The sequence below is a fragment of the Asterias amurensis genome, chromosome 3 (assembly GCF_032118995.1).
Source record: "Asterias amurensis chromosome 3, ASM3211899v1".
Lineage (NCBI taxonomy): Eukaryota > Metazoa > Echinodermata > Asteroidea > Forcipulatida > Asteriidae > Asterias > Asterias amurensis.
Window position 1 is genome coordinate 18767766 of NC_092650.1, and position 23267 is coordinate 18791032.

Genomic DNA, 23267 nt, shown 5'->3' on the forward strand with positions numbered 1-23267 from the left:
GTAGAGGGATTAAGCTTTCAATCAGTCAATGCCACAAACTATGTGAAACATATGAGTGCAAATTAACATCATAATATGGGATTGTTTATAATGTCACCTCTTGTAGCTTCAGTCAAAAAGTTATCAACAGTTTATACACCCCCCCCTCCCCAGCCCCGCCCGCACAAGTCTGCCCATTAAAAATTAGAACAGCGCCCTCTGTAGGCAACGCGTTGCTATTTATTCGCCATTTGTAAATGGGGTTTTGGAGAGAAAGCAAGTCATTCCTTTCACGTGTGTGTGGATGGCAATGGTAGTTTGTCAAGAAAGGGAATCTGTAAACTGCAACTAAATTTGAACATTTTATAGAAGACGGGATGGCACTCCCTCAACTCGAAATCAACAAGGTGGTGGTTCACCCATTGGTGCTCTTGAGTGTTGTGGACCATTTTAACAGAATACGAAATCAGAAGAGAGTTGTCGGTGTTTTGCTCGGCGCCTGGAGAAAAGGAATTCTCGACGTATCCAACAGTTTTGCCGGTTTGTTTTGTTATAAACCTTTCTTTTTTTTGAAGTTTCAATTTAATTGATTCAGTTACTTAAAACAAATGCTTATTATTATGTATATGAGTTGTAATAATTGCAGACTTTCAAGATGTCGGAATGAGAAAAAGGAAGGCTAAACTTTGCTACACCACAAAACTGGACAACGAAATCTGTTATTAACTTTATTAACTAATAATATTTAATAAGTAGTACTAGCCAAGGCCTATAATAAGTATAATAAGCTCTATGCATGGTGGGACATAATCGTTGAGACAACCATTAACACTCGGTTAAAGGCATTGGATACTATTGGTAATTACTCAAAATAATTATCATCATAAAACCTTACTTGATTACGAGTAATGCCAATGGGGAGAGGTTGATGGTATAAACCATTGTGAGAAACAGCTCCCTCTGAAGTGACGTAGTTTTCGAGAAAGAAGTAATTTTCCACGAATTTGATTTAGAGACCTCAAGTTTAGAATTTGAGGTCTCGAAATCAAGCATCAGAAAGCACACAACTTCGTGACACAAGGTTTTTTTTCTTTCATTATTATCTCGCAAATACGACGACTGATTGAGCTCAAATTTTCACAGGTTTGTTATTTTATGCATACGTTGAGATACACCAATTGTGAAGACAAGTCTTTGACAATTACCAATAGTGTCCACCGTCTTTAACAATAACATTGATTGAGTGAGCAGTGGAGGGCAATCTTTAACTTCATGTGTTTTATTAAGGCAAATTTTAACTTAAAATGTTTTAATTTAACTTTTGAGTTTGTTACGGACAACAACCGACTCCTGAGCCATGATGAACTACACCATGATGTAACTATTTGTTAGTATAATAATGTTAGTGATGTGCAGTTCCCCTGTCTTCTTTGGCTCTTTTGTAAACATGTGATGTCACTAGACCCAGTAACTGGGGCGCTGTACTCCTTTTTTTTAATTTTGACATTTTCGAAAAAAGGAGTGCAGGTACGACAGAAAACGTCAAAATTCAAAAAAAGGAGTACAGGGTACGACAGAAAATGTCACAATTTGAAAAAAGGAGTACAGCGCCCCAGTTACTGGGTCTATGATGTCACATGGTCTATAGGATTGGAACTTAGGAACCCATTTTCACGATTGTTGTTGATAATTTCTTCCTTCTTGTTTTTTTCAGTCCCCTTCGATGAAGACGACAAAGACAACACAGTATGGTACCTTGACCATGACTACCTAGAAAACATGTATGGCATGTTCAAGAAAGTCAATGGTAAGATAATATCCAGACGAAGGTTGTGTCCGAATTGCTAGCTACGGTAAGGTGCCCCTCCAAAACCGTGTGTGGAGAACCCTGGTCATTGCCCAGCAGTCTAGCGCATCAAATTCAAGTTGTGGTGGCCGAGTCATCACGATGTGGGTTTGAATCTCGATCCCTGCACTTGTGTCCTAAGCAAAGGCACTTAACTGTAATTGTTCCTTGGCATTTATGTCCTAACTTGTGGACTTTGGCAAAATAATAACGGAGTAGAAGGCCCAAGGCCAGTGGCTTTAGTTTCTGGCCAGTAAACTCACAGCCGGACAAGTCCAGTGGTCTTCCATGTTTCTGTTCAATATCTTTAAACCATGTTCAAGTGTTGTGTTCAAGCCGAGTAAATATCTTCCAACTCTTGCCAAGTATCAAAGTGTACTTACCCACAAGACAAAAAGAAAACTCTCCTCTTAGTTTTAGTTGAAGAAAAAAAAAAAGTTAAAAAGTGAAAACTGTCTTCTCCTTTTTTAACTGTATTTTTTACTTAATATTGATTCTGGTCTTGTTAACATAATCCAGCCAGACAAGCTACATTGTTCATGGGGAAAACCCTGCGTTTCTTCCAGTTAGGTACAGTCATGGAATGAAACGAACTTATTTTGCAGAAATTTTTCTCTGCGCCATCTCATGGCATCAACCATTCATTATGATTAGCTGAATCTCAAAATTGAACTCATTTTAAGGTTCAGCAACACAAACGCCTTGTTTTTGTGATGTCACCAAAAACTGAGTTTCTCGTTTTGATCCTTTTTAGCACGAGAGAAGATCGTTGGTTGGTATCACACAGGGCCCAAGCTCGGTCAGAACGACATTGCAGTCAACGAGATTATCAGGCAATACTGCCCAAGCTCGGTAGGTCAAAGGGCAAAATGTCAGCACACAGTTGCTTAGCTTAGAGTGTTAATGCTTACCAGAAATGATTGATGTATGGATTTACTTTGTTTTCATACTTTTGTATTAAATCACAAAATATACATATTGACAAGGCAAATGAAACAAGCAGATGTCGTTATTAGACAAGAAGCATCTTTACCTATCACAAGTTTTTTAATAAGTAGCTTTGAATGAAATTACATCAAAATCAATACCAATAAATTGGATAGGATTAAATGATTGATTGATTGAAACAACAACATACGCCCCAATATAATGGAATAAAACATAGCGTCATGGTATAACATCCTTGTTGTGTAAGGGGGGCTAGTGCCTTTTCTGCTGGAACAGTCTTCCAATATTGGACAACTCACCAGGACCCAATTTCATAGAGCTGCTAAGCACAAAAATTTGCTAAGCATGAAATTTCTTCCTTGATAAAAACAAGATTACCGTCAAAATTTCCACATGATTTTCAGGATAAGCAAACAACAGCTAAATACCAGTAACAAGCAATATGCAACAAATGCAAATTTGGTTGGTAATCCTTTTTTATCAAGTAAGAAATTTCATGCTTAGCAAATTTTTGTGCTTAGCAGCTCTATGAAATTGGGCCCTGTTAACAGGAGCTTACTGTACGGCATCATATGCAAATATTGTTGGAATATGGTGCCTTATAAATGTTACTATTGATTGATTGATTGATTGATTGATTGATTGATTGATTGACTGCCTTTGTTCATTTTTCTCTCTGAAGGTCCTTGTAATTATCGATGCTAAACCAAAGGATCTTGGGCTCCCAACAGAAGCTTACTTTGCAGTGGAGGAGGTTCATGATGTAAGAAATCTAACATGGATCCAATAGTTTAAAATCTGTATAGAAATGTTCTTTTTGTTTGCGCAGGTACTGTACAATCTAGGACGATGTGGGGGGAAAATAATACAAAATATACAAGTTTTTGTTTGACTTATGGCAAATCTTAATAAGGTTTGTCATTTGTTTAGCGCAAGGTTCAGTAATCAAGAGAAACTTATAAACTGGTGAGGGAAACTTTGTGCAAGCAAGGGAAATTTTGAATTGGCGAGGAAAACATGAATGGGTGGCAGAAACATGGAATGGGTGAGTGAAAATTTGAAAGAGGGAGGGCAACATGAATGGACATGGAAAACTTTAATTGGGTGAAAGAATTTTTGAACGACCATGGAAAACTTTAAATGGGTGAGGGAAACTCTATTAGGATAATAGGATGAGTGGTTGAATAAGAATTTAATATAACCTGCAGGACGGCACCCCAACCAGTCGTACATTCGAGCACATACCAAGTGAGATGGGAGCGGAGGAAGCAGAAGAAGTTGGCGTTGAGCATCTACTCAGGTAAACAAATGTGTCTGTCGTTGAAACTGTGTGGGTTTAAGTGTCTAGAGAGGGGTGTTCCTGTGGCCGGTATAGGGAAAATCCACAAGACCGCAGGACTTGAATCTCTTGACACCTCGTTATAACCGTGTTCTCGCTACTACAGTGCTCGTATAATCCATATTTTAATACGTCACTTTAGAGGGAGCCGTTTCTCACAATGTTTTATACTACCAACCTCTCCCCATTACTCGTTACCAAGTAAGATTTTGTGCTAATAATTATTTTGAGTAATTTCCAATAGTGTCCACTGCCTTTAACCGGAACCTCGTAATATGCGAGCTCATAATAACGGTAGTCGACTGTTAACTGTAGGCAAAGTTTCAGGCCTGATAATTTTGTGTTAACTTGATACTTCAGGGACATCAAAGACACCAGCGTAGGCAGCCTGTCTCAGAGGATCACCAGCCAGCTCCTAGGCCTGAAAGGTTTCTTCTCTCAGATGCAGCACATCCAGAGCTACCTGGAGCAGATCGCCATGGAGAAGCTGCCCATCAACCATACCATCATCTACCAGCTCCAGGACATCTTCAACCTCCTGCCAGACGTCAACCTGACGGAGTTCGTGCGGGCGTTCGTGGTGACCACCAATGACCAGATGCTGGTGATCTACCTGGCGTCGCTGATCCGCTCCGTCATCGCCCTGCACAACCTCATCAGCAACAAGGTGCAGAACCGCGACCTGGAGAAACAGGAGGGCAAGTCGGACAAGGACAAAAAAGAGAAGGGTCAGGGGGATAAGGAGAAGTCGGAAAAGGATAAAGGCGATAAGAAAGACGCCAAGGATGCGTCAGCGGAAGATAAGAAGTCGGCCAAGACGACCAAGAAGAAGTGATGAACGATGACTTTTTTTTATTGATATATATTTCCAGTGGATTATAATAACTTTAGTGAAATCGTTCTCTGTGTAATTTTTGGTGTCAGCCCACGGTTTTGAAATTAAGGAAACATGTTTTCCAAATGCAACCACTAGGCCTAGGATTACACATGCAGGGAAAGGAGGCCATGGCCTATGTTGCCCCCGGTCTCGGCTTTGGTGCCCCTTCAAACATATTTTCCAATGGAATTGCCCTGTGCAAATTGAAACCAGGCTTGCCCTTTCAAAGATGAAATTCCAGGTTTAAACCATCATCTGAAAATGCAGTCCAGTGTGGCTTTCTCAGGCACTTTGTTTGTCTCAGCAAATCACTCAGTGCTGTCCTCTAAGGTGATCAAATGTTTTTGTTCTTGCTCTGTTGCGAGTTTATAGGAGACTCAACAAATGTATTGGTAGCTGTGACCTTTTCAATCAGGGTCAATGATGACCCAATGCATTGACGACTACTGTCTGCATTACGGTCTGCCATCTTGAGATTCGATAATAATAACAATCTAGTCTTATACAGCTTTGGTATCCACCAATAAGGTGCTGGAGGCGCTTGAACAAAGAGAGACACTTTTTAAGAAAGGTTAATGATTTGTGAGACTGATTTATGTACCTTTTAAGGGTTAACAAGGTGCTGAGGTGCTATGACGGCCACTGCCAGAAACACAATAGAAAACCCCCTTTAATTCAAAAAAGAGAGACGCTTTTCAAGACGGGTTTTGAAGTTTTTTATGATTTATGAAACCGGTTTATGTAGTACCTTTATGTGTGCTGGGTTCTTTTACATGCATTACACAACCCACTGTACACACAGGACCAATGGCATTACAACCTATTTGAAGGACGAAGCAATACTGGTTTAGTGTCGTTCTAAAGGACATACACCCATGAACGGGACTCAAACCCGCACTCTGCTGACCAGAGTTTGAGTTCAGTGCGCTTGGCCACGACATGAAATCTTGAGATTCAAAATGCATGTTAAGATGAGGTGCCTGTCCATGTAACTGTACCAATCCATGGCTCAAATGTTTCTTTATGTGATGATTATCGAGCCACAGTCATCATTTCAGATGTAGCCCAATAAGCTTGTTTATACTACAATTTTGATTAAACCCTTACACCGTGTGTAATAAAGTATTGTTTACTCGGTACTTTCACAAGTTCTGTGTGAAAAAAGTCCACTGGCAAATCACTCGGGTGGGACTCTGTTTATATTGCCATGCTTGTATTTATTAAAGCCCACACCCTGACCCCCACTTTGTCGAAATGATTACATGGATGAACTGCTCACTGACATAAACACAAACGAGGTATGAAGGGGTACTGTTGTCATGATCATTGCAAGCCTGTGGCTGTACTGTCATCATGATCATTTATGAGGCCTATGTGGCTGTATATGGATTTATGAAGTCTAACCATAGAGCTTCTGTTATGGCTCTAAGTTCGAGTGCGCACACTTAGTCCACCAGTGGTCGACCACAGACTAGCAACGCACATGCGCAGTGACGTACTCGCCCGAATGACTCGTTGGTAGTCAAGTCAACCTTCCACCTTTTCGCTAAAGGGTCACTGGTTCCCTTCTGCGCTTAACACATGTTAGAATGGAACATGCTGTTGGGACCAGTGAAGAAACCATGGTCTCGAGGCTGGTTCCAAATGGTCGACCACAGTAGTCAACCAATGGTCGACCAGCCTGGGTTCGAGTCAAAATGGTCAACCTTTAGTTAACCATTGTGCACACTCGAACTTGCTCCCAGTTATGCTGACTGACACATCACAATGGTTACCATCATGCTTAGAGCATAAAATATTACTTGAAAAATTTCTTTGCTAAGCAAACAGTGAGTGGAGCACCAGTCACATCAATGTAAACTCATTGCAATTTTGGCTGGTACGCTGTTTCTGTAAAGCTATTTTTTTTTTGTGCTTAGCAAGTTGGTGTGCTTTGGGCTTGTATGAAATTAGGACCTGTGCATGCATGAAGAGATGCGTGCAGTAACTGGATCAGAGTATATAATGCGCATTATTTTTTACTGCGCAAGGGCGCTATAAATAGTATTTTTATCACTTCCTGGGGTATACTCGATTCGCCCTGCACTGATTAATAGGCGTTCTGTCACTTTTGTTGCCCTGTAGTTTCAATTTGCTTAAGAGGTGGATTACAACGGCTCCTTTAAAAGTGTTTTTGTCCGTGATGGATTAGCTGCCTGTGGTGGTAATGTGTTCCAATCTTTAATAATTGTTTCGGGTTTGAATGAATATACCCCGGAAGTGATTGAGCGCGCCCTCACGCGGTAAAAAATATGGCCCATTCCTTGTCGGTTACAAGCCTGCTATGACCATGACGACACCGAGTCCCCCTTTACTTGAGGGTTTTTGGTTCAAACGGGATTTTTTTTCCCCAGGAGGACTAATTGTTGAGAATACAATAATTGTTTGTATGTCATATTTGTTATGTTCGGTTAGCTGTAAAATAAATTTGGCCGCATGTTTGCTGGCAGACTCATACCTTCTACATTTAGTGTATCTCTGTGTGTTGGATGCTGTTCATTTAATTCAAGTTAATTTAATTCAACTCCAGTAATCTTACACACGGGGCCATAAGAAGCAGTGCGGGAATGGCGGCACCATCAAGCAATTTGGCCGAAATTTAAAAAGCATTAATCTAAAAAAAAGATGGAAAAGATTCAAGATGGGAAAAGAAAAAGGAATTAACAATTAAGTAACAAAATAAATTGACAAAATAAGGACACAACACAAAGAGCCGGATAGCTCAGTTGGTAGAGCACCGGAAAGCTTTTTGTTGTTATTGATAAGCCCTGGTAACTTGTTTACGAATTACACAATTAGCCAACTCATTTTTCATTTTAAGAAAAATATTTCCTTTAGAAGAGTCCCGTTTGTTATGTTTGTTTACTCGACTCTTACTAGTGACGTCATGTCCAGATGTCATACGTCACACCCGTGGTCGCTATTTCTCTGAAACGGCTCCCTGTCAAAACCTAATTTACTATCGTTGTTTTGTGTGGGAACCAACTTGGTTGCCATTGCCTTGTGTGCTTCATTTACACATGACATAACAGAAAGGTCGAGGAGTCTTCTGAATGGACTTATTCTGTTATTTTGGACGAAACGTACATCGCTCACACATTCAGTGTGGGCACGACAGAAGGAAGTATTCCAGAAGTAACGTTAGATGTCACGATTTGTGGTGGTATTTTTGACATCATCATTTTCGAGAATGTTATAAATTAAAAGGTAAGATTGAATATGACTATACTTAAACTACTTAACTACTCTATACCAGTTATTAAGTAAGTATATTCCCTGCTGAGTGGTTGTTAAAAAAAACTTATGTTTCAGTTTTTATTTCTATTTGTTGTTAATGATTTTTCTGTTTGTTGTGTTTATGATTTTTCCAAAAGTTCCCGTCCGTAGTACCCATCGATACCCTCTGGCTCTGCTGAAAAATTAAAACTAAAAAGCAATTAAAACTTGGGAAAAGTTTCCGTATGGCGCCACCACTTTTTCATTCGAAATAAAATAATATAGTATTTAATTTACCTAAATGATATATCCCTTTTTGTAAAAACGGGTGGAAAAGTGGTGGCGCCATACGGAAAGTTATCCAAAACTTGTTGGTGTGTTTAACTTTAAAGGCAGTGGACACTATTGGTAATTACTCAAAATAATTATTAACATTAATAGCATAAAACCTTTCTTGGTGATGAGTAATGTGGGGAGAGGTTGGATGGTATATAAAACATTGTGAGAAACAGCTCCCTCTGAAGTGCCATAGTTTTTGAGAAAGAAGTAGGATTTTCCACGAATTTGATTTCGAGACCTCAGCTCAGATTTAGAACTTGAGGTCTCGAAATCAACCATCCAAATGCACACAACTTCCTGTGACAAGGGTATTTTTTCTTTCACTATTAGTATTATCTCGCAAGTTCGATGACTGATTGAGCTCAAATTTTTGCAGGTTTGTGCATTTTATGCATATGTTGAGATACACCAACTGTGAAGGCTAGTCTTTGACAATTACCAATAGTGTCCACTGTCTTTAACCAGATATCTTGCATGTCTGGTGATACAACCGTACTATAATATTATTAAGGGAATCAATGTGTGGTGAAGTGAAGAGGTTTTCAACTAGTAGTGGTTTAATTAATCCCAACGAACGAGGCCTGGTTCTTGATAATTTTACCAAGATGAAGTCACTATTAGTTTAAACCACTACTAGTTGAAAACTGATTCAACGCACTTTGATTCCCATTCATAAATACCTTTTCGGTCAAAAACATAATCACTTTTTGGTAAAAAAGTAAAATAAATGCAAAAATTATAATTTTTAAATAATTTCTTTCAACACAACACCCCTCCAGCTATGAAATGGTAAAGCCCTCCGCCGCCCTCGCGTAAACAACTCCTTTTTAGGGAATGCTGTGCGCGTATCGTGTGATGTGGCACAACTGTTTCAGCCGTTGCTCTCGACCAATAGGAATAAAGAAACTGTCTGAAAAGAACAGGTGCAACGTCGCGTGTCACGCCCATGAATTAACACTTTTTTACCGGGCATAAACAAAGGTTTATACACACCCACGTGATGCGCTCTCCACCAATAGGAATAGCGAAACTGTCTGAGGTATTTATGAATATTATTTTTTGTTAGAGTTGTACATTGCCTTGTTCTTTTGTTGTGTAGTCTATAGTTTTTACATACTAATGACAATGTTTTTAACCATAATTTTTGTGTGTACTTTCTGTTTAATTCAGCGCCTGCTGTACCACAAATTGACCTATTTTGGCTATTATGAAGAAAAAAATGTGTTTGGATAAAATCACATTTGAATTTGCACATGTTTTCAAAATCAAAGTGCTGTTTCGGGGTCTGCTTACTATTTTTAATTTTTGATTTTTTGACAAAAATAAAGCTGACTACTTTTTTATATTCATACAGATCTGTTATCCCTGCAACTGTTTAAATTCCACTCATTTAAAACTGTGGGTGAATAGATGTAACTACAACTAAAGTGAAGTGTCTTGCTCAAGGACACAAGTGTCTGGTCATGACCCGGATTGGAACCCACATCCTGATGGCTCAGCCACCAGAACTTGAATTTGATGCCCTTATTACTACATATTCGCACACTCAAATAACAAACGGCCTTGGAATAATTGATTTTTTAAAATAAAATAAAAAGCTGTTGATTTATTTTATTTTAAAAAAACAGTTTGTCCAAATTATACAAACCTCATTGAATGGCATTGTATTTGATAATGAAATTATTCTGCCAAAGAACAGCTTCTTGACCCAGAGGTAAAACTAAAATTATAAAGAAAACTTTTTTGTGTAGGAGTTTTGTTGTCTCTGTTGTTGTTTTTTTGTAATGTCACAAGACCATAGAAGGTGAAAATGAAACCTGGGCTAACAAAAACGTTTTGTGACAATGCTAAGGTGAAGTTCATACAAGTGTGGAAGAACTGGACAAAAATACAAAAACTATCCAAAAAAGAAAGTGACAAAAGAGGCAAAACACATATAGGGAAAAGGTTCGTGGTACAATCACTCTATAGTACAATTACAGTGATAAAGCCTGACATAGTTAGAGCAGAACTTTTTTATGTGGGGAGTGTAAAATGAGAGACTAGTGAAATGACAGAGTCTATAGTCAGACGGGAGAGTAAACAACAACAGAGTGTACACACTGGCACATATATAATGAGTTGGCAGACATTTACAATGACTGAGCAAGGAAGCAGAGCTTGCAACTTAAAGGCACTGTACACCATTGATGATTTAGTACTCAAAATTTAAATAGCGTACAAACTTACTAGATACTTGGTAAGAGCAATGGAGAGCTTTCAATGAGAAGCAGTTCCTTGCTCTTAAAGAACATTTCTTTGAGAAAGAAGTAGTTTTTACTCGTAAATATTTGAACCTAAGAAAGACTTCAGGCCTGACACACATGCCTGAAGCCTTTTTCAAGCATCTGAAAGCACAAACAAGGGTGTTTTTTCTTTCATTATTCTCTTGCAACTTTGATGACCAAAATTGAGCCAAACTTTTGTTATTTTATACATGTTGGGAACTTGGGATACGCCAAGTAAAATTACTGGTCTTTGATAGTTACAAAATGTTTCAAGTGTCTAACATATGGAACACCGAAGCATTCTGTCGAGTAAGGAATTAGGCCTGCAATTACACAGGAAGCCATGCCCCTCGTTGCGCTGGTCTTAACCTTGGTGCCCCTTGGGAATTGTAAGGTTCTTGGCACTAATTTCATTTCACTGCATGCTTACCTGCACTTACTGCACCCTATAAATCATATGTTGTAAGCAGTTAAGTAAAAACATCTTTGAACCATTCTAGGCACTGCTGGACATTGAATTCTGTGCAGAGTTTGATAGTCTTTAGTCCATGCAATTATTACATTGTACCACTTAAGGTTCTGAGCCAGAAGCAGACATGCTTAAAACAGTTTTTCTCAATCTGCCTCGCAAAATACACAGGAAACCAGTTGCAAATGGTTAATATGACCATGATATGACATGGTTATTTTTTTGACTGGTACAATTTTTCTGGTCAACACACTTGTTTAAAGGAACACATAGCCTTGGATCGGTCGAGTTGGTCTTTGAAAAGCGTTAGTAACCGTTTGTTATAAAATGCATGGTTAGAAAGATGTTGTAGAAGTAGAAAACAATGATCCACACAAACATGCCTCGATAACTGCACGATTTTCCTTTTACCTTGCGAACTAACAAGGTCAGCCATTTACTAGAGTCAAATTGTTGACAAATGGTTACAAACGCTTTTTACAGACCAACTCGTCCAATCCAAGGCAACGTGTTCCTTTATGTATAATGCACATTTTTGTGCTTTAAAAGCAACTCTATCTTTTTATTCATTATTGATTTATTTATTTATGTCATCTTAAATGATGGTAAACACTGATCAGCGGCCAGCACTGCTTTCATATGCCCTCAGTACAATTTTTTTGTTTGTAGTAAAAAAAACACCATAATATTACACCATCAACATTATTAAAAAGGAAAAACACTGTGGTCTCCCTTTAATATATCAAATCTTTACACAGAATTGTACATTTTGGTTGTGGTGACAACTTTATGTAGTATACACTGCATTTAATTTGCTCTTCGATTTGATTAAGAGATGAGTTGATTGATTTGGTTTGCGGTGGTGATTTGTTACTAGTTAGCTGCAAAACTCTTGTATTTAAGCAATGAAGGTTCAAAATTGTGTAGTATATTCAAAATAGCGGAACGCTCACACGCCTCTCTGGAGATTCCATTGTGTAGCGAGCATGGTGCATGCGTTCATCATGCAATGCCTCATAATCATTTCCTCATTCATACAAAGAGGGACAGATGGTAGTGGAATTCACACTAAACGATTCATAATAATAATAAAAAGCATTAATAGCGCCTTACTAATGCAAGGCCTCAAAACTAACAATGTAAAGCAGATATAAAGCAATACAGTAAACCAATGAATTAGGGTATTTTTGGAGTACATAATTATTACCAGTTTTCAGCTTATTCAATTCTCTATTTCAAATTAAACATGATACTCTCCAAGACTGAAGCTTTTTTTTTAAGGAGTACCCCATGAAAAACAAGCTAATATCCCATAGGGATAACTAAGTGCTTATTTCAACAGACCTTCCCATGATTAAAAAAAAACAAGAAGAAAAGAAAGGAAATCATATACATGTATGCACCCATAACCCTGGGTAGGGGCCCTGATCGGGTACTAACAGGTGGGCAAGCTGCACCTGAGGCTGCAAAAGGGGCAGGGTCGACCACGCCCTGAGGGTGCAATGCTACACACCGACACCCCAGCTACCCCAGTCAGCGGACCACTGTTAAGGGAGAGCGCTGACCAATCTATGACTCTACCTTTAAAGGATTTGGGTACTTTTTCAAAATGTCCATAGATTTACATTAAACTTACAGGGTTTGAAGATAATGATAGTGGAAAGCTTCCCTTCAAATCTTACTTACTGAGGTGCCATAGTTTTGGGGAAATGAGTAAAACAATGTCATGAAAATCCGTTGGTAAATGATTAAAATAATTTTCGTCTCATGAGACGAAAATTATTTTCATGACATTGTTTTACTCATTTCCCAAAAACTACAGCACCTCAGCACGTAGTATTTTCAGGGAAGCTTTCTACTATCATTATTTTCAAACTGTGTAAGTTTAGTGTAAATCTGTGGACATTGTGTATTTTGTCCTACAAAAGTTACATAGACCCTTTAAAATGGGAAGGCTTCAAGCCAAGAGGATAACAATCTAATCAGTTTTCAAGTGGGTTAAATACTTCTCATCGTTAAAAACACACAAATTATAAAGTTAAGTCGCAACGTGGGGAATATTAGAATCTTATTTTTCCTTACCACTTTGGTTTACTGTAGAAGTATACACCCCCTTGAGAAGTATCTGCACGTTAGTAGTGTGGTCAGCTCTGAGAGACTAAATAGCAAAGTGGCCAGAAGCACAAAGATGCCATCTGGCAGTGCTATGTTACATAAATGTATAAAAAGAAAGGTCTTCTCTAGTGCGCTATGTCTGTCAAACCTTTTTTGACATTCTCGTTACATCATGGGAACAAGATGAAAATGTCAGTTCCTCATCTTGTCGTCTGTCTGTGGAATAAACCTTTTTGGCGTTGTCAATGCATCATGGGAAATAATGGAAATGTCAGTGCCTTGTGCCGTCACTTGTCTATGGAATAAACCTTTTTAGCGTTGTCAATGCAACATGGGATATAATGGAATTGGACGGTAAGGTTGGCGACTTGGCGTAGTGGTTTCTTTCCTCGAATTCAGCCGCAGGCACTACCACCATGGGTTTGGTTTTTGGTCCCTACCTGACTGCGTGGGTTTTCCCCTGGAATAAATCTCTGGGTTTTTCGTCCCACATCTAAAACTGAAAATTCCATCCTTGTCTTCTCTCCATTGGGTTCTTGGCTACATGTAGTTCGCTTTTCTGAGAGTTCTTGTAAGCTTCACAACCAGAATAAATGAAATTAAATGAAATGTCAATTGTCAATTCCTCGTGCTGTCTTCTGCAAACTGAACCTTTTGACATTCTCAATGCTTCATGGGAAATGATGTAAATGTCAATTGTGAGTGATAAACACTGTGCTTTCGTGTCCAAAGTGTTTGGCGCAATTTGTTGTTATTTCTTGGAAAAATTAAGTAATGATTTACTTTAGATTCAAAAAGAACAATGAGAGGTTGATTTGTTGAAGAGAAATGATTGTGGATCGCCTCATTATTTATGTCATTATGCCTCAATGACATTGCCATAGACCTTATCGCAAACACCAATGTGCAAGTGCAGACTGTTGAATGAGGTGCATTGTGGGATAGATATGGATCAAATTTGGATACCAGCTAGACCACAATGCACCTAATTCCAAGCTTTACGCGCGCGCCCCAGTATTTGCAAAAAGGTCTATGGCTAACAGCAATATATGCAAAATGAAAACTTGTATACGTTTTCCTCAGTTTTTAACCAAATCAACCACTCTTCACTCTATCTTCTTCCTGCACTAGGCAAAAAATCTGTGGACAAACCTGACTTCAACATTGCTTGAAAGCCTTTTTAACACAGAACTCGTTCGGTTTGTCATCTATCTGGAAAATTTCCATCATTTTCCATGATGCATTGACAACAACAAAAAGGGGTTAATTGGTATTCTCCCCAGTCCAACTGGCTCTTGCTGCTAAATTCCACAGTAGGCTGCGGAGACTAAGTCCACAGTACACAAGCCATGGGGTTTCCGCAAAATGCAAGCTGTACAAACAGAAAAAATCATGCACAGTGCACACATGCACCCAAGGCTAGCAAGCCTAGAGGGTTTGGTACATTATGGAAGTCGTTGGTTCCAACATGAACGAGGGTTATTAGATTAAAACACTTAACATTTTTTTTAATGAAAATAAAATCCCCCACCCCTAAAAAAAAAAAGAAGTGAGATTGCTCTTCAAAGGGACTGTGTCATCACAATCTTATAATCTTCCATTGTTTTGTAAAGACATCACAGCCTATAAGCTTTGCTTTAATGGGCCATGCCTCCATACAGTTTCAGTCTTGTAAAATTATATTCGCTTGTATTTGTATATTGTTTTTGTATGGAAATAAATGTTGATTGATTTGATTTGATTTGAATCGAAGCTGGGCTGTAGCTGTGAAATATGAATTCTCACTTTAGCGCACAGTAACTGGGTGACACTTCACAGCCACAGATCTGGGCCCAACTTCATAGAGCTGCTTTTCAGTAAGCACATTCTGTGCTAAGCACATTCTGTGCTAAGCACATTCTGTGCTTACTGTAGAAGAAAAATTACTAAGGTGGAAACAAATATTAGCAAGAAGATAAGGTGACTAGCTTGCTGCGCATTCACCATGGATTTGCATTGTGTCAATGTCATTTTGAGCAGTGAGCACCAGGAAGTTAGCACGCCTTTACATGTGCTTACACTAAGCAGCGCTATGAAATGGACATTGCACAGTAAGCACAAAGCAGCTTTATGAGATTGGGCCCTGCATTTATCAGGATGGCACATCCCCCTTTAAAACCTAAAAAAAAAAACTGTTTCGTGTAACCTTTAAAAAAAAATGGTATTATTACATCTGCAGTTAACCTGCGAGAACTATGTTCTTGGAAATGATAATATCATTTTCTCTGCACAGTTCAAGCCTTGTAGCATTAGCTGCTGCCTACTTGGGTATCACATTGTATTCTTCGTAATTAATTCTCAATCTTTTTTTTTTTTTCCCTCCGCTTTCTGCCTACAGCGTTTCCATCATTTTGCGAACGAGTACTGATTGATACAGATAGTGGAGCGGCATAAGTTTGTTTTCACACAGAAATTTGCTGAGTGTGAATGCTGACAACCAGGCAGGGATCGACACTGTCTATTTCTAAACATTGTCGCATTGTTATTCTTCCATAATGGAGTACTATTTCTATGTGTGAGTATGAGATTACTTTATTTGATAATACAAATTATAACACTAATTAGTTCTTTATTTTGGTCAGCTGAAACGTGGTCATGTGGGGTTTGCTTATAAAGGCTAAGTGCGTGCAATTTACGTCATTGCTATATAATTGTTTACTTAAGTCTTAAAACTGTTTAGTTATAAAACCATAAAAAGTTTCATTTCCTGTTTCATTGTTTCATATTTTAGATCGAGGTGTGCTATATGGACTGACATAATTCAGTAACTAGTGCATGTCTACATACTATCCCCCCCCCCTGAAAGTGACCAGGGGTCGATTTCACAAAGAGTTAGGACTAGTCCTAACTTTGAACTAGTCCTAGGAGATATACAAATTGCATGGATAGTCCTAAGTTAGGACGAGTAACTGGTCCTAACTCGAGATAAAAGACTAGTCTTAACTCTTTGTGAAATCCACCCCAGTTGAAGGACTTATTTCCTGTGGCCAAAGGTTGATGGAAATTGGGTCCTATTTATAGTTCTGGGCTTAATATCTACAGGAATTCAGGGCTGATAAAATTTTGGTTTTTACTCGCACTGATGTGTGTTAGCACTGTATACTCAGTACGTTCCCCCGAGTCTTGTGAACAATTATCACAGGCATATTTCTCTGGTAGGATTCAAACCCACGACCCTTGCAGTTAGAATCCTATGTAGCAACAGCCACAGCCAATTCGGACAAGGCTTTAGTATAGGGCCATGTATGTTGTATAGCTTTAAATAGGTAGAGCATGTAAGATATTGATCTTCCATGTGGCATATTAAATGTACAGTTGAGAATTCCAAGAAAAGAACATTTATTTATGTCATTTAATCAATATCAATACAAATAGGGCCTAGCTCTGCTAAATAAAATCTGTATAGTGCTTTCACAAGCAGTAATCCTACTTTAGTCTGATTTCTGATTTTCTTGCCCATTGATTGTTCTGAAGGTTGTTATGAATTTCTATACCATGTACACACTTTACATGTGTACATGGAGGCAGGCCTTGTGCTCATCAAATATTCCTACTTTTTTTGCTCTCAAGGACCAAGTGTCATGCTTGTATTCATCATGCATACTTTGTTAAGATCTAAATTTAGGTCTTAAATTTTACACTGAACCACATGGCCAGAAGCCAGTAGCTAATAGTGTTGGGCCAGAAAACTTTTGACTAGACAAGTCTGGCAGTCTTGTGTATTTTTTAATTGAATGTTTAAATGAAGATTTGATCTAATGAATTGATAAACCACCCAATTAAAAAAAAACAAAAAAAAACAGGTAAGCAGCAATTTTGTGCTTTTAAATTGTCCCATATCAGAATTTCTGTTTCATAAAGCTGTTTACTGTGAATGCTGTAAGCAAGGGTAATTGTTGCTAACACTCACCAAGTGACGTAATATTGCAAGTCCATAGTGAACATGCATACGGTGCGTCAAGATTTTTTCTCCTAACTTGAGAAATCATGATGAAAGATGTAAATACTTCGCACATTTTTCGCACAAAAATTTACTTACCAGTAAATAGCTCTTGAAATTGAGCCCTATTCTTTAACGAAATTTCACCTTTGATATTGTCATAATGTTTAAATGGTTTTCCCTAACAGAATTCTCATCTTTGCCATCGTGTTGAAGCTGACTGTCTACCTGTGTTGGTATCAGGTTAGGCGGAGCTCGGCAACACGCCAAGTACGCATCATCTTACCCGATGGTACCACTCAATGCGCTGTCATCACTGCTAGAGGGCGCTCTCAACAATCACATCGCTCAGGAGAAGAAAGACAGGTTAATATTTCTGAAATGTCTTCCAAAAGAAGACATCTTTGTTTTCTAAATTTGTATACGTTTCTAGTTACTGATTATCTTGAAAAGTAAACCTCATTGGCGGATACTTGCATAAAATATTTCAGGAAAAATTATCATCAGAACAAAATCTCAATTCCTATAAAATAGTAAAACCATGCTGAAATTAACTTTAAATTGAGTATATTTTATTGTTTTCTTTCGAAAAGAATTTGCCTCACGCCGACTTACTTTCCCCGTACGACAACCAAGGATTGGTGGAATCTGCTGTCCAGCCTCGCTACACAGACTACCAGAATCCACAGGGCCAGTTTCAGGGACCCCCGCCGTACGCCAACCAGGAGTGGAAACTACCCAAGTATGAGGAGGTTGTGGGAATGCCGCCACCATATGCCACAGAAGTGCCTGGTGAGTCGCTAGTCCTCAATTTATTTATCAGGTTTCGGGTGCTCCCATAGTTCCACTCTATGAAGACAGCTCTAACGTGTGGGGGTGCCTTGAAGGTTACCAGTCATAAACCATCATACAGTTACCATTGCTGTGACTGGTGCACCGGTCATTTTGATAAGCAGAATTGATCTTATATTTTTTTAGAAAAAAGGGAGTAGCCAACATAGGACTAGATTATATCTCGGTTGATACATGTAGAGCACCGTCATCTTAATCTGGAGGTTGTTGGTTCAAGTCCTGTAAATTTGTCTTTGCTTAACCCATATCATTTCAAATTTACCTAGTCAGTTTCCCTTGTGGTTTATTGCATATCAGAAGGGAGTTATTTTAATGAGCCATTTTTCTATAGAAAGCTGACGTGTACATCATTTTGCCCAGACTGTTTTATTTTTAAGATACTTTCCACATAGCATAGAAAGAAATACTAAATCATTATGAAGATTGCTTTATTTTAATGTTGCAACTTTTTTTTAAATATTTGTATTTACAGAAATGGCCAGTGCAGTGATGCCAGGCGACGCCAACCCTCCAACTAGCCAGAGTCAAGTCCAACCCATTGCACCTACCACAAATCCAGCACAAGTACCCGTCCCAGTACCCGCCTATTCCAGCCAGCAAATGCCCTACGATGCTCCCCCGTATTCACCACCTATGACGTCCGTCACACCGAGACTTCAACCCGGGATCAGCCCGACTTCAAATAATGTCACAGACGGTCGTAGTGCACCTGCATATTTTCCAAGTCCAACTGGTCAGAGTTAGGTGCTTTTTTTGTTCCCTTTCTCTAACAGAATTATTTTTCTAAAAGATTTTGTCGTCCTCAAGGGAAGTCTTAGAAAAAGAAGAAAAAAGTACATCCTATTAAAAAATTTGTCCTGTTTTTTTATTGACGATAGAAATTAACGTTTTAAACGACGGCAATACTTTCTCAAGACCAACTCTAAAGTTTTTATGAATTTTATATATGCAACTCATCATGAAATTGGTTTTGTGATATTTTAGTGTTTGAAAAACATAATAAGAGACAACCCAATAATGAAAACAAAACCAGTTTTTCTTGAATCATGCACGTTTTAAATTTTTACATGAATGATTAGGAACTGTTAAGACACTTGTACAATGTCGATGAGTTTCTAGTTGGTATTGAAATTATCGAAAAAGAACGCTGAGCTCAATCGTCCTCTGTGTCTGCTATGCGGGCTCTCTATGTCAGCTAAGGACATGTGCAGTACCATGAGACATCCATGTATGGCAAAACGAACCAGATAAACCAGGGGTGTGTCAAATATTGTTTGAGCCAGTAAACTTAATGTCGAAATCTTTTTTCTGGTCATGGTTGCCAAAACACCAGTACTGCAAAACACGCCCCTGTTTAAAAGCTGAAATTTACCAAAAATGGCAGCACATACAGCTGATGCACACAGGTAACTACAGAAATAGCTATTCAGTAATATTTCTTTGATTGAAGAGGAATTACATGGAGATAACAGGTGTGAGTTGCCAGATGAAAGGGATGAGTTATCTTGGCCTCTACTTTCTTCAATTAGAGCTTTTCCCGCAATGATAGCCCTCTCTTGGTGACGACTAGTCAGTCACTAGCAATATTTACTTCATTTTGCATTGTCATAGTTTTTGTATTCAGCGTTAAGTGAGCCATGGTGTTTATTTACCCCGACACCTTGATACAAATGCAATAGCACTATCGTTTCAAAACATAGTCACACATTTATTAAAATTACTGAAAATGTACTTTTAGCTTCTAGCTTCTTCCCACAAATGTCAGTTTTGTTGGACTCTCTTTGAAAAAAATGTTTTGCGATGATATGTGCTAATTGTATAACTGATTTTAACCATTTTTTTCCCCCCATAAAAGATCCCTTCCCACACCCAACACCTTGTGGACACTGCTCCGTTTGGGAATCACTTTCCACATTCATGGTTGAATTTTGCAATTAATAAACGCTTAATTAAATGTTTTGCTTAATGATCATTTGAGGGATGCTAGAATCCTGTGGAACCACTTTTTGGTCTCCAATTTTAAACAGAATTTTAAGGTTTAACGGAATGGAAACAGAGATCGAGTGTAATTCAGAAAGAAAGTGCTTAGGAAGCGTATGACTGAGAAATTTTTAACGGGAATCAGCCATTGACAGTATATAAATCATATGATCTGCTAAGCGTGATTTAAGCATCTCGCTTAAGGACACAGGTGTCATGACTTGGTTGTATGGGATGTTTGATTTTGTTTTTTTTATATTTTTAATTCTTTGTATTATTGCTTAATGCACTTTCTGTATATTCAATTAATTAAATGTATATAATTGTGTTTCATTTAATTTGGGTAAATAACTGGATGTTTTTAATTGGTTAATAAAAAGCAAATTCGAATTTCCAACCTCTCTGATTTATAAACAAAAAGTTCTTTCATTGCAAAAGTGGTTATTGTAGGTGGCTGTTGCGCTTTTGGTCGTTTAAATACGCCTTGAACACCCAGCAGGGTGGATATGTGCGCATTACAAGTCTTATTATTATTATTATTATTATTATTAAGTGCTTTCTAACTTCACAAGTTAAATTGCAAAAAGAGAATGATGCCAATTCGGTTTCCCGAAGAGTTTTTTACTTTTTCAATTCTCTATTTTACAATATTAACATTAAAGCCACTGGACACTATTGGTAATTGTCAAAGACCAGTCTTCTCACTTGCTGAATCTCAACCTATGCATAAAATAACAAACCTGTGGAAATTTGAGCTCAATCGGTCATCGAACTTGCGAGATAATAATGAAAGAAAAACACCCACCCTTGTCACATGGAGTTGTGCGCTTTCAGATGCTTGATTTCGAGACCTCAAATTCTAAATCTGAGTTCTCGAAATCAAATTTGATGAAATTTACTTCTTTCTCGAAAACTACGTCACTTCAGAGGGAGCCGTTTCTCACAATGTTTTATACTATCAACCTCTCCCCATTACTCGATAACAAGTAAGATTTTGTGCTAATAACTTTTTGAGTAATTACCGATAGTGTCCACTGCCTTTAAAACACACATACCATGCAATCAAACTGTGAAAATTTGTCCAATTTCTTAGTCTTCAATCCTCACTGATCTTTGATTGTACAATTTATGCATTGTTAATTTATTTTAGTAGCAACTAATCATGATTTGCAAAATATGAGAATACCATCAGAGTTTTCAATTGGCTTTTACTTTATTTAAGCCCAGACTTCCTGCAATTTTGAATATAAAAACGAATTTTGATGACACAAATCAGTAGAAAAACAACTCTCAACATTTGGGCTGTTCTCTATTCATGCAAAACATTCGCAGGTAAACAGAGCTGTGGAGGAAGTATGAAACAGGTTCTTTGGTGTTGGTCAAGCTGTCATGTACGTTCAGAACTTGAATCATCTTCAAGTTTTCAAAATTTTGTAATTGGAAAAAGTAAGACAATTTACCAGTAAAATTCCCAGTGATGAGCAAATTCCTTGACCTGGTACATTGGTGCTGTTAGCAACTGCTTATGCTTTTTCTTGTTTTTGGTTTTTATTTCTCAACTTGTAAATATTGATTTATTGGACGCTTAAAGGTAGGGTCATAAATTGTTTTTGTCAAAGCATAATGCTGGTTTGAGGCCAAATTATCCATGGACATATAAAAAAGCCACCTGTGATATTTGGGAGATTACTGAAGTTATGATCCTACCTTTAAACAAAAGAAGCTTATTATTATAATGATGTTGACACCTTTTGTCTTTCTAATTAGTTATTCTAGTAAGTTGGATCTGTTGAAGGTTTTAATTAATAATGATATTGATTTGACAAGTATGGTAATTAAGGTATGCAATAAACATGTATAGTTTTCTCATTATTTACTCATTTGCAAACCCAAAGTTTTGATGGTGGAAGTGTGCTCTCACGGTAAAGCTGCCCCTTTCTGATTCAGTGCCTCAACTAACTTCTTACTGCTGAACTGTATTGTATTGTGTGTACAATTTGTTCTCTGCGAAGAATCTAAGCAAATCGAGTAGGTTATTTCAGATGGAAATAATTCACCAGTGTTTTGTTTAATGGTTTGAACTTTGTATTTAAATCAATTGGCATTTGGCTTCCATAAGTTGAGCCACATGTGATGCATGAAGTTAAGAACTTGATGTACTGATATTCGGTGAGAGTGCCTCGCGTTGTAGCACCATAAAGGGGGTGTGTCCGAAGGACAGCCTTTACGCTTCAACGCACTTCAGACCTGAGGAGGATTTCACCAAGAGTTAACACTAGTCTTATCTCCAGTTAGGATGAGTTAGGACTAGCCTTAAGTTTTCAATTTCTCCTAAAATAGTCAAAGCTAAGACTTTGTCCTAACTCTTTGTGAAATTGTCACCTGTCGTTGATTTTACTGAACTCTTCCAAAACTTAGGATTAATCTTAGGACTTAGAACGAGTTAAGTTCCTTATCCAAAGACATAGGACGCATCAAACCCATCCAAAGTTAGGACGGGTTACTCGTCCTAACTCGAGATAGGATCAATCCTAGCGTTTTACGAAATCGGCTGCTTGGCCCACAATTTCATAGAGCTGATAATATTGCTGAATATTGTCTGCCAATGTGAAAAGGTATTTTGGCTGATAACATTATTCTGGTGAGCACAATTTGGTTGTGCTCAGATTATTTTTTGCGCTTGAGCAGCTCTATGAAATTGGGCCCTGGCATGTAGGCCTACAAGTTTTATATATTATTGTAGAGAAGAGGCCTGCTTGGCTTATGAATGTTCCCAACCACAGTACACAGACGATATTTGCTGAAACCCAGACTTTTTTTATGTTATATCACATAATTATCTTATAAAAAGTATATATATAAATAAATAAAATCAAGTGAAAATGGAAAAATGATGTCATTATGCTTTGTGTGTTTCTTTTATGATCTGACTTGTATGACTTGAAACATTGTATACATTGAAAGCTGCAGATGTTGGATAAAGTATAGATGACACAAAAAAAAAACATTGTACAAATGTTTT

General features: G+C 38.0%; 2 protein-coding genes across 2 annotated transcripts; both read left to right on the forward strand.

The window, feature by feature from the left end:
- Nucleotides 1-231: 231 nt before the first annotated feature.
- On the forward strand, nt 232-7492 carry LOC139935009 (26S proteasome non-ATPase regulatory subunit 7-like). The gene is made up of 6 exons (XM_071929452.1): nt 232-519; nt 1694-1786; nt 2580-2677; nt 3456-3536; nt 3982-4073; nt 4473-7492. Exons 1-6 carry the CDS (start codon nt 357-359, stop codon nt 4945-4947), a joined length of 1002 nt encoding a protein of 333 aa, XP_071785553.1. The 5' UTR covers nt 232-356; the 3' UTR covers nt 4948-7492.
- Nucleotides 7493-7990: 498 nt separating this feature from the next.
- On the forward strand, nt 7991-23139 carry LOC139935010 (uncharacterized). The gene is made up of 5 exons (XM_071929453.1): nt 7991-8235; nt 15812-15988; nt 17602-17779; nt 18007-18205; nt 18738-23139. The coding sequence occupies exons 2-5, from the start codon at nt 15969-15971 to the stop codon at nt 19007-19009; spliced, it is 669 nt and encodes a 222-aa protein (XP_071785554.1). The 5' UTR covers nt 7991-8235; nt 15812-15968; the 3' UTR covers nt 19010-23139.
- Nucleotides 23140-23267: the final 128 nt, after the last annotated feature.